The sequence below is a fragment of the Equus quagga genome, chromosome 9 (assembly GCF_021613505.1).
Source record: "Equus quagga isolate Etosha38 chromosome 9, UCLA_HA_Equagga_1.0, whole genome shotgun sequence".
Taxonomy (NCBI): domain Eukaryota; kingdom Metazoa; phylum Chordata; class Mammalia; order Perissodactyla; family Equidae; genus Equus; species Equus quagga.
Genome location: NC_060275.1, coordinates 55109623 through 55121863, shown reverse-complemented (window position 1 = coordinate 55121863; position 12241 = coordinate 55109623). Strand labels below are relative to the sequence as shown.

The 12241-nt window shown below is 36.2% G+C and overlaps 1 protein-coding gene across 10 annotated transcripts in view; it reads right to left on the bottom strand.

Moving 5' to 3' along the window:
• Window positions 1-2236: 2236 nt before the first annotated feature.
• The window catches only part of RBBP8 (RB binding protein 8, endonuclease), a 103884-nt gene continuing 93879 nt past the window's right edge, over window positions 2237-12241 (bottom strand). For 9 of the 10 annotated variants that reach the window (XM_046671593.1, XM_046671591.1, XM_046671595.1 and 6 more), the window contains 4 exons: window positions 11224-11293; window positions 7601-7697; window positions 4187-4328; window positions 2237-2641 (listed from right to left, as the gene is read on the bottom strand). In XM_046671593.1, the coding sequence (XP_046527549.1) occupies window positions 2544-2641; window positions 4187-4328; window positions 7601-7697; window positions 11224-11293 (407 nt within the window). In that variant the 3' untranslated portion in view covers window positions 2237-2543. Of the gene's footprint in view, window positions 2642-4186; window positions 4329-5363; window positions 7058-7600; window positions 7698-11223; window positions 11294-12241 lie in introns of those variants that run through there. The other variant, XM_046671601.1, reaches the window with a different exon arrangement.

Sequence of the window (12241 nt, the reverse complement as noted above, 5' to 3'; positions counted from 1 at the left end):
ACAGGGACAACACCCTTGGCAAGCACGCAGCCTTTGTTCCTCTGCCTACTTAAGCAACCTTCTCTCAGGGGGCAGCTGCGGATGCACACTGCCTGTCCAGCTGACTGCCACTGGACCTTCCCCATAAGTAATTCCCTAATAAACCTATATGTCTCGTTCGCCATCTCCGGGTCTTTTCTCCAGTCTCTGGGCAACCTATCCTGTACTGATCACCCAGCTGGGTCTGTGGCAGAACAGAAGGGTTGGATGGCTATCAAGCTACTATCAGGTAGACAATCTTTTGCTGTCTCTGCTTAGGCTGCCTTTTGAAAAGTAAAATCCATTGGAGGTATATGGTCTAACTGCACATCCTGTGGTGCCCTGTTCCATCTAGGTGTCTCTCAGACTCCTGGCCTTCAGAAGCACTATACCACAGTAGATACAAGCTCTGATTCTGGAATTAGGCAATCCTGGGCTCTAATTTCCTCTCAGTTATTAGAGGTAGCCAAGTGACAACTGTGGCTATTGAGAAATATGGAAAGTTATTGGGTGGGGCCTGCTGGAAAACTTTTTAAACAGGGATAAAAACAAGTAACACGTGCTTTTTTTCTTCTCCCTTCTTCCTGTCTAGACTATGGACATGATGCCATAGGTGGCATAACCATTTTTTAGTCACAAGGATGAAGATCACACACATGAAGACCACACACAAAGCAAGAAAGGGCAGAAAGCTAGAAGAAATCTGGGTCCATGAAGGCATCATGGAGCTGTATTACCAGCCTTGGACTGCTGACCTCTAGACTTTTTTTTTGGCTAAGGAAGATTGGCCCTGAGCTAACATCTGTTGCCAACCTTCCTCTTTTTGCTTGAGGAAGATAGTCACTGAGCTAACATCTGTGCCAATCTCCCCCTACTTTATGTGGGCTGATGCCACAGTGTGGCTTGATGAGTGGTACTAGTTCTGTGCCTGGGATCGAACCTGTGAACCCTGGGCGACCGAAGTGGAGCACATGAACCCAACCACTATGCCACTGGGCTGGCCCCATCTCTAGATTTTTTAATGTGAGAAAATAAAATCAGTCATTTGTTGTTTAATCTGTGTTTTGGATCTTTTTTTGCAGCCTAATGTTAAACTGATATATAAATTCACAAATTTTTTGAGGATTAATAGAGAAAAGTCTATAAGAGCACAACACAGTTCCTGGCATATAGTTAGTGACCAACGAATGGCTGCTATTATTTTGGAGAGATGAGTTGACTGCTAGTAGAGAACAAAAATCAAATATAGGATAAACAACTTGGGAAGGGAAGAAAACTGTTGAATAGAAGCTATGATAGGGTAGTAAAAAATTCAGAATCACATTCAGAGCCAAAAAATGTACGCAGGGGATGTGACATATAGTAGATATTCAATGTATGTAATTTCTTTTCCAATTCTATTTGTGAGAACACAAACTGATGTCATTTATTCACATGAGAACTTTGATCAATGAGGAAGACACGACTAAGCAAAGAGATTTTTAGGAACTCTGAGAAGTAAAGGTTATACTATAAGGTTATTTAGATTTTAGTGAGGCATTCCATTCAGTGTCTCATGTACTCCTGCTTATGTAATACTGTCAAGATACGAATTAAAGGAATACACAAAAAAGACATTGATAAAATGACACCAGAAAAGGTGACACAGATGTGGTCAGTCATCTTAATGAACAGACACCAGATGCTAGAGGAATAGAAAGTTGTTAAATAGAGAAATCTATTTTAAAATAGAGAGATCTACCAAATTAGAAGTTCAAAACATTAGTCAATACAGAAAAACAATACAGCTGAACTCAAACACATGGGTAGAGAAGAACTCAACAAATTAAGCTTGAAAACTCCACCAGAAAAAAAAAATATGATGAAAACATGTGAAGAGTTGTAATATTAGTAACAGATCAGAGGATGACAATTTATGGTACATAGAAAGGAAAAAAAGCTGACATTTGTGGTCAGCTAGAAAGGAATTCACTACAGAGTAGTACCTCATTTCAAGTCAACAAAACAAAGAAGCTGGAAAGTTAAAAGGACTCTTAAAATATAACATTTTTTCCCCTACAATTTAAATGTCAGACATTGGAATGACTTACAGAAGAGGAACTGATTAAGAGAATGAAAATTTGTAACGATTAACAGGCAGTCACTGCTGCATGTAAACACCAATGGAGGATGGAATACAAAGACGAGGTCTGAAAGGCAACAAATCACAGACAAGGACCAGATTTTCAAAATTGTAATTAGGTATTACCAAATAAAGTAAATAAACAACTCTTAAGTTAGAGTGCAAAATGAAAGCACCTTATTGTTTTAAAGGTGCAAAAGCAACTACATACAACATACACTTATCCACATTTTAAATAGTTGTTTGTATGGTGGTTAAATGCCATTTAAAAATATTTCAATAGAAAAATGATTTATAAATCAGTTTACAGAAGATCAAAAAAAATCAATGTTTAATACCAACTGTAACTATAAATAACTAACAAGAAGAAAAACTGTGCTCTATCCTGTTTTTGCTTCAATACCTATGTCTTCTGCTCCTTGCCTTTTGGTGAAAACATTGCATTGTAAGGCTGCCGTCTTTTTGGACGAGGACAAGGATCAAGATCTTCCTTAATGTAACCTTAAAAACAAATCACAAATTTAGGAGACTATATTTACAACATACATTTCTTTCAGTATACATCCAGTAAACATCTGTCTTGTTTAATGCCTTCTAAGTTGACATGATTCTTCTGATTATTAGCCGTGTGACGCTGACAAATGATTTCACCACTTAGCATGAGTCTTCTCATTTATACTAACAATAACAGCAGCAAACATTTATCAAATGTGTTGGATACATTACCTCAGATAACGCTCAAATTCCTTTGAAGTAGCTTCCACTGTACCTATTTCACAGATGAGGTACTAGAGACCCAGGTATAGCTTGCTCGAGTTCCCAAAGCTAGGAAGCAGAAGAGCTGGGACCTTACCCAGGACCTAACTCCAGAACTAGAGCTCCCAAGCACTCTCCTATTCTGTTTCCCACAGGTTGCAAATGGGGACAATGCCTGAACACAAACTCTTTACTATTTTGATAAATTCTAGGTGCTTATCAAAAAGACTTTTTGTGCAGCCAGCCCCATAGCTGAATGGTTAGCGTTGTGCGCTCTGCTTCGGCGGCCCCAGGTTTCACTGGTTTGGATCCGGGCCATGGATACGGCACTGCTCATCAAGCCATGCTGAGGCGGCATCCCACATGCCACAACTAGAAGGACCCACAACTAAAAATATACAGCTATGTACTGAGAGATTTTGGGGAGAAAAAGGAAAAAAAAAGACTTTGTGGTAGCCCTTTCATCAGATGATATGCCCCCATACTCTTCAGACTATTCAATTCCCCTAAGGTGTCTCCAATCACCTGGTTTGCAGGGGAGGACTTGCTCTGCCATACCCCTAGGCCACATTAGGGATGCAAACACAGGCTCTATCCAGATTGTCTGTTCCGGTTTGATGATGAGGGAGAGACATCATGTAAAGAGGACTTAACCTGACTTGTTAATGGGTCAGGTGGCAAAGATGGTAATAGCTGTCACTTTGCATCTTTTGGAAAAACTATCTTGCCATTAAATATCAGGAGCTTTAAAGCTGCATACATTCTCAATTATATTAAATACAAGTGCCACATCTGGAGGAGCTAGGTGCATGTCAACAATCTTCTAAACAAACAAAGCTCCTTTTAATTCATATTATAGTTTATAAACACCCAGCATTCTGGATAAGCGAGGTTTTAAAATCTAAAAATCAGAGTCGTCATTCTAAAAAGATGCTCTTTTTTAACAATATAATTTTGCTGCCATTTGTTATAAAATTACTTATTTTATTAAAACTCATTTTGATGACAGGATGAAAGAGAAACTGCTTCTGAAATTTGAATGATGAACCAGGATAATGCACACACAACCACACTAAAGTGATTATAAACAATCTCCGATTATGATGAAATTACTTGAAAAGTTGAAGGTAGGGTTTTATCTTTAGGAATTTGTTTTTATGTCACAAAACCAGCACCTAGTTTGCAGCAGAAGGTAAAGAGAATCATGGAGAAAAAGTTTAATGTTTAGACCTGGGTATATACAGTATTAAAAATAAATTAATTCCAAAATGTTATAATCTATACTCTCACCTCTTTCCATACACGTCTGAGTGGAAGGAAAACCAACTTCCCAGAAATGCTCTGGTGTGTTGGGTGGAATGTAGCGGAATCGGTGTCTCGAGCAGGAAGCCAACTTCTTTTCTCTTTCTTCTGCTGGAATATCTGCATAATACTAATAATAAAAACTGGTAAGTTTTTCACTTAGGCATACTAAATAGAGTGCTATGTTTACTGATTATAAACGAGAAGCTAAGAAAGCTATGAAGCATGCTAAGAAAACTTAATACTTCCTGATAATATTAATAATTAATACTTATAGATAGTATTAATTACTTATTAACAGTAATTAGTGCTGGTCTGTGAAATATTTGCTTCACAAATGAGAAAAGGAGCTTGTATCACAATGTAGATTAATATACTGCTTCCTGCTTCCTCCATCAGTAAACTCTTACAATGAAAATAAATGCCAGTCGAACTTGACAGTGTGCTTAGGGACATAGTTGATTTATATATTGGTGCAAACTCCTCATCTTTGTCAGACCAGTAACAAAAATGCAGAGGCTTGCACTGTGAAGAGCACTTTTCTCAACTGTTATTTGGATATAATGTGTGTTTTGAAGTTACTTTCCTATCTCTACAATTTCTAAAAAAAGTTTAGCTTTGAAGTTTAGACTTCATGACTTCCCCCTTAAACTGTATTTTTCAATTAGGATCAAAGGCTTATCATTTTTTGCAACCGTAGTCATAAAGAACCTGAACTTCATGCAAACAAGGATAAAACCTATGTAAAACCTGTGCAGGTCTTCAAGCTCTAGATCTAAAGAAAACAAAGAAGTAGTGTACAATTTAATAGAACACAGACGACAGCATCACATAATGCAGACAATTCCATTTTACACTTGAGAAATTGAACATCAAAGCGAAAATTTACCGAAGATATCACCTATTGAAAGTGGCAGACTTAGGAGTAGAATTTAAGCTTGAAGTAAAGGGGTTTTTTTGAGGAAGATTAGCCCTGAGCTAACATCTGCTGCCAATCCTCCTCTTTTTGCTGAGGAAGACTGGCCCTGAGCTAACATCTGTGCCCATCTTCCTCTACTTTTTTTTAGTATGTGGGACGCCTGCCACAGCATGGCTTGCCAAGTGGTGCATAGGTCCGCACCCGTGATCCGACCCGGCGAACCCCGGGCACTGAAGTGGAACATGTGAACTTAACTGCTGCGCCACTGAGCTGGCCCTGAAGTAAAGGTTTTTAATACATTTTTATTTTACATAGATTAATTAAAGGCTTTAGAGTATCTCTGAAACAACTTTTTTTGGGGTATCTTTTTCATTATTCTCATTGCGATGAGTATACTAAGCCTTTGTTACCTTAGCCTAGGAACTGGGATGGGATGGCCTTAGAGAATCATGGTTATCAATCAATATTAGAGAAACAATGCCACCACATTACAACATGTTTACAAAACAGCAGGTTAGTGTAGCTGTAACACAGCAAGCAAGTGGGAGAGCAGTAGGACACAACGCCAGAGAGGAAGTGGGGTGTCAGAGTTTGTTGTCTTTGATAAGGACTTTGGATTCTATTTCTTAGTGAGATGGGAAGACTTTTAAGGGTTTTTGGTAGAGGAGTGACATGATTTAACTTTTATTCTAAAAAAATCATTATAAAAAAAGACTATTCATTGCTGCTTTGAAAATACATTTGAAGAGACAAGAACGAAAAGAAAAGAATGGGGACAGGAGTATATGAGAACTCTCTGTACTTTCTGTTCAATTTTGCTCTGAACCTAAAACTGCTCTAAAAAAATAGTTTATTACTAAAACAAATGAATATACACAAGGAGGGCAACTTAGAAGCTATCTCAATAGTCCAGACAAGATGAAATGGTGCCTCGGTCCAAGGGGTTAGTGGTGGAGATAATAAGCGGCTGGAAACGGAAATATGTAAGAAAAGAGTAGAGGATAACTACAAGACTTTTAGTTTAAACAACTAGAAGAATGGACATGCAAGAGACTCACAGGTGAGGTTTGGGATTTGGAAGTAGAAAATCTAAGTTTGCTTTTAGACATGCAAAATTTGAGATGACTATTATACATCCACCTGTGTATTACATCCTCTACATGCGGATTAGGCAAACGGATGCATTTAGGAACTGTAAGCATACAGATAATATTTAAATACATGGGACTGGCACTTTTACTCCTGGTTATGAGGAAGTAAGAGAGAAAAGATTTACCCTTCTACCTTAAACAACCAAAAAAATGGAATAAAATGTATGAAACAATGGTTTTCAGAGATTGGATAACAACTCAGAAAATGATTCCTGAGAGAAGGAAAGCAAATTAACAGTGTTTCTAGCAAAATAACTTTTTTCTAACTGGTAATATTAATTCCAGATTGTAACTAAAGACTGGAGGTTTACTTAGTGTGGACTGTGTTCCTTAGTTAAGAAATCATGAAATATTCAAATTGTGCTATGAAACTCATCATACAGGAGAGGTTTTACTTGTATTGCCAAACTGCTTTCCAAAATAGTGATCCTAATTTAGACTCCCACTGTTAGTGTATGAGCGCATATTTCTCACCAAATGCTTACCTACACTGCAATCTATTCACATATAACCTTAATGTGCTTGGTTATCAGATTTTTTAGCCCATAGTTGTTAAATAGGAAATTTAAAAGGGGAAGCAAATTGCTAAAAGCAAGCATCTGATAGCTAATGGATAGCGACAGAAGAAATAAAAACAGCAAGTTTCAAGAAAATAGAGAACCTGCCTGGGAATACTTAGTAACAGGACAATTAGTACCATCTACTTCAACAGTCCAAGACAGCCAATGTACAAAAGGAAAACACAGTTGTGTTCTAAGAATGAAGTAGAATCTATTCATCACATTTTGTCTGGGAAGGAAAATGGGGAAAAAAATAAGAGTTTATGGTTATACCAGTTATTTAGAAAAAATATTTATGAGTATATCATTTCCCAAGAGTACTGGTATGAGTAATAAATGTTATATTAACGTTTCCTGTTGAAATATGAAAATTTTTCCCAAAGAGTGTATATCTATCTATCTGTCTATGAGCCTTTGCTGTAATATAATACAAGGGGAAAAAATTAAAAGAAATACAAATAAATATAGAAGAGAAAAATGGCACAAATGACTTAGGCTGGTAATAAAAACCAGGGCTTAGGCTCCAGATTCACTTAATGAAAATCTAAGAGAAATGGAGGGCTTTCACTTTCACCTATTTAGATATAAATAGGTGAAAAGTGAAAAGGTCCCAGTCAGTATGCTCTACTTATGCATCCTCTTATTCCTGGCTTAAACTAGGTTTCTAGACACAAATATGGTTTGTACCTATGATTTTTAAATCATGCATTTATGATCCATAAAGCCATACTTAAAAAAAACCAAACTGGACAGTATTTATATTAGTACTTACAATTTCACATTCCTTACATGTGTGTCCAAGCAATTTTCTTCTCTCTTCTTTTTTCCGAACCACCTCAATATGAGGAAAATTTTGTAAGCTAGTCTCTCTAGGGGAAAAATGAATTAAATTTAAAATCAATCTATTTATTACTACAAAGATCTTTGGCTTAGGCTTTAAATTAACAAAGATGAGAGCCCAGAAGAGAAATAACCCCAAAACATTCATTCATTTTATTTGAAATGCTTATTCAGTATGTTAGGAAAACAAGTATTTCTTCATTCATTTTCATTAAACATCTATTGTGCCTACTATATGTGAAGTATTTTTACGGATATTTTCCCCAACTGAAGAAAGATAACTATTACTTCCTATTTTTGCCTCTGACTGGCTGAAAATAATAATTAGGTTAGGAGGCACAGTATAAAATAACCTTTAATTAAGAGGGAATAGTGTATTAATAAACTCAGGAACTGGTATTCCATAACATAACCAAGAAAGAGAACACTGCCTCTGTTAACTCAGTTTCTAGTACTACAAATCCATGTTTCAGGGATAACCTACTATTCCCCAAAGAACACACTTATTTTCTCAAAATTTCTTTTGCTGCTTCCATCTACCCTGACTTCTTCAAAATATTAGGCACAATTATCATTTTTGCTTGTCCTTAAATGGATCAGCTCCTGTTCACTGAAAGCCTAGGAAGGGTCAAAGCCACCGAGGCATGGGTTAATGAGGTATGGAGTACCTTGGGAAGAAAATCCATCAGGAAACACAGGACATTTTTTAAATTAATATATTTGTATCCTGCTTTAAAAAGCCTAATATAGAAAAATCCAAACTTACAAGATAGGTAGAGTTACATGATGGCATATTTTTAATAATAGAAACATCCCCAATAAGCTTAAACAGTCTGATTAACAAAAACTGATTTTTAGAATGACTTGTTGGTAACACATCTACTCCTTTGATGTATTTTGGTCACATGACCCTCTAGGTGGCAAGCACTTTCCTTCAACAGAAAGCTTTACTTGCTCTATTTCAAAGTACATGAGGTTACAGGTCCTTTTTGTGCTTAAACTCAGGAAGTCTCAACTCTGGAGCAATCTTTAAATTAAAAAAGGGAGACTAAGAAAGGACAGATAAAAAATATTGCCATAACTATATTTTCTTTCAAATAGTTTATGAATCTTAAGCTTATATAGGATATAATTTGGTCACATCCTTTCCTCTGAATACTATCTATTCTGTCTCTGTAGTGTACCATAATGCAGCAGGGAACCTACTAGAAGACTGGCATCTGGAGTAGACCTCAAAGCGCCACCAAAGGTTCCTCAGCTTCTTGTCCCTGACACAACACGACCCGTCTTCCCAGGGTTTGCCGTATTCTCCATGGGGAAAGGAACCACCCTAACTCTGAGACTTTTACCACCCCTACATCTTTATCCATCTCCTGCATCTCCAGCTTTCTAACGGTTTCAGAATAACTAAAACTACTCATCTATTTTTTTTAAAAGTTAGTGAACCTCTAACATGAACCTTTTGAAATGGCAGCCCTTACTCTGCAATCTTACTTCTAGGAATCTATCCCAAAGATGCACAGGCAAAAATTTGAAAAGAGAATGCACAAGGGTATTCACTGTGGCACTGTGCATGCCAGCATAACTGTAAACAACCCAAGTGCCCACGGCTAGGGAATAAACTACGGTACAGTCAAACAATGAAGTACTATGAAACTAAAAAAAACAAATGAGGGAGGACTATATACTATTATGAGTGATTTCCAGGACATATAGTTAAATGAAAAAAACAAAGTAGATAAAAGCGTATACAGCATTCTACCATTTGTCTAAGGGGAGAGAGTGCAACTAACTGCACCTATGTTGATATAGATATATGTGGAGAGAAATTTGGTTTTATTTTTTAAAATAAATGGAAAACCACAAATTTCAAATGGTCACCCATAGGGATGGAGAGCTAACAGGGTGAAGGGAACAAGGATAGAAGCTAGACTTATCTGAATACATCTTGTTTTGTAGCCTCTGGTACCATGTATATAATTTACCTAATTTTAAAAATGAATTAAAGAAAAAGTAACTCCTAAAAAATCAGAATCAAAACAAAACAAACCTGGGTACTAGGTTGGTGGCATAACTACACAGAAAATAATTATCCTAAGTGACTTTACAACATAGTGATATGACTGTACATTTCTGACAGGATATATCTTAAGGACAAAAAGATACAAAAAAGTCTGAAACCATTTTCATAAAATATCACTGGTGATAGTCTGTACTATTCTGAGACTGTTCTCTTTGTGTATTGTGGAATAAAGTTAAATCAGGAACGACGCTGGTGGCACTGAGAAGTGGGATTTTCAGTAGGCAGGAAAGTAGAGATGGGACAGAGGGTTACGTAAAAATCCTGTAGTCCTGAACTTGAATGGGAGCTATGAGTATGAACAAGTGTAGTTTAACTGAATAAAACAAAATGAAATAAAACATTATTTCTAACTCTGTCCACCTAAAAGATCTAGAAACAATGACTAATCACAGCAATGAGCAACCCTAGCGGCCAGACTGTGGCCTAAATATCATTTCTCACTAAAAGAAACTGAGGGTCCTGGAGAAATGGCAGATTCCAGGCCTATGGCAGAAAGTGTACAAGACAGTCTAGAACATCTTATTATACAAGAAGCAATGAATGTATGAAAGACGACTAAGGTAGTATCCATTCAAAGAGGCTTCTACTGGGCAAAGATGGGACAATTTGAGTATCAATAAGGATTAATAACTGCAATGAGTTGAGACATATCAAATATACTTAAATCCATGAATTCATAATGATACTTAACAAACTCTCTGGTCACACTTGAGATGCTAGGGTACTATTTCTTTGAAAAACTGGTAAATAAAAGAAAAGAATCATTTAGCAATAAAATGACAGCTCATATCCATTAGTCTTATAGGCATCAATAAAAATTTATCTTGGCCTGTCAGATTTTTTAAATTCTTGATAGATATAAAAATAGAAGGAATAACTTTGCTTACTAAGTGACTCAATTTGCCAACAGCATAACTTAAAGAAAAAAAAGCAAAAGATTTTTCTTGAATGAATTACTGTGTCTTAGTTCACTTCTGGAATCAAGAGTATATGACTAAAAATTACAGAATTTGCAATCTTTGCATAAAAGGCAGAAAGTAGCATTATAGTTCAAAGTCATGTTTAAATGTTTAAAGTTTTTTTTTAAGGTTTAAAAATTCTCATAAAATAATTCTAAAGCATAATCTAAGGCTTGCCACCTAAAGTCTCAAACTATATAAAATTTACAGTATACAATTTAAAAAATTCCCAAATAAAGTTCACAAAAAAGTAGACTAAGAGTAAAGTGTTGTAATAAAGCAGAGAAAATAACTATCACCACTGCCAAAAAAAGGGTAGTGGTGGTGAAGTTTTTTTAATTTAAAAATTTGTCATTTTTATGCTTGAGTTCTATCTTTGTTATGGTAATAAAGTAAACGATATGCATTCTATTTTAATCAAAGTAGCAATGTGAACAGCTCAAAGATACTCTGACAAAGATAGCTCTGTTATACATCCAATCACATTGCTGGTATTAATCAAAACCTACTTACCTTTCATCATCTTTAAAATACGGCTCCACAAATGCTTTCTGTTTGACTTTATCTTGTTTATCACCATGAGCTGTAAACAAGCATACCACAAAGTGAATGTAGACCTTACTGAGAAACAATTAGCTTTTTTTTTTTTTTTTGAAAAATAAAAAAGGGCATGTGCCAAACTTCCATTTTTATTTGGTTTCACACTCTAGGTCCCTGGGCAACTCGTTTTTCCTTTTTTTTTCATCTGCACAATGAGGAGAGCACAGATTATCTTGCTTACCTCAGAATTACTAAAGAGATAAAAATCATATCTATAAAAGTATTTTAGACTTAAAAACTAGATATAAAAGTACACACATATTGACTATAAATGAAAGTATTTTAAGCTTTAGAAGAACTACTCATACACTCGTTATCATTTGGCACCAAATAACAAGATAGCTTTTAATGTTTCACTTACTAGTCTTGTTGATTTTTTATAATGTGTCTTTAAGGTGGGTTATAACTAGGAAATAAAGAGATTAAAGAATTTTATCAGAAAACTGGTGACAAAATAAGAACTAGAGCTCATGGACCTCAATCCCAAGTTGTCTAGACTCAAACAGCCCATTGCCATCATCTATTCAAATAATGGACCTTTACTAAGCTTTGTACTAAGTTCTGGACAAAGAATGTAGAACGAGAGAGACCAGGTCTCCTCTCCTCATGGGGTTTACACTGCAGTGAGGGAAACAGACATTAAGCAAGCAGACACGTAAGGCTTATCTGAGGAAGAACACGTAAGGTGGTAACTGATGAATAAAAAGAAGTCAGCCGTGAGACGAGGTAGAACAGTAAAGGTCTTGAGAGAGGAAAACGTGCAGTATGCCCTAAGAACTAAGAGCAGGCCAGAGGGGTTGAGATTTAGTGAAGAAAGTGTTGAGGGAGAGGTGGGCAGGTATCAGATCACAATGGGCCTTGAAGGCCCAAAGGAAAGGAGTTTGAATTTTATTCTAAGTGCAACAGGAAGCCACTGAAGACTCAAATTTAC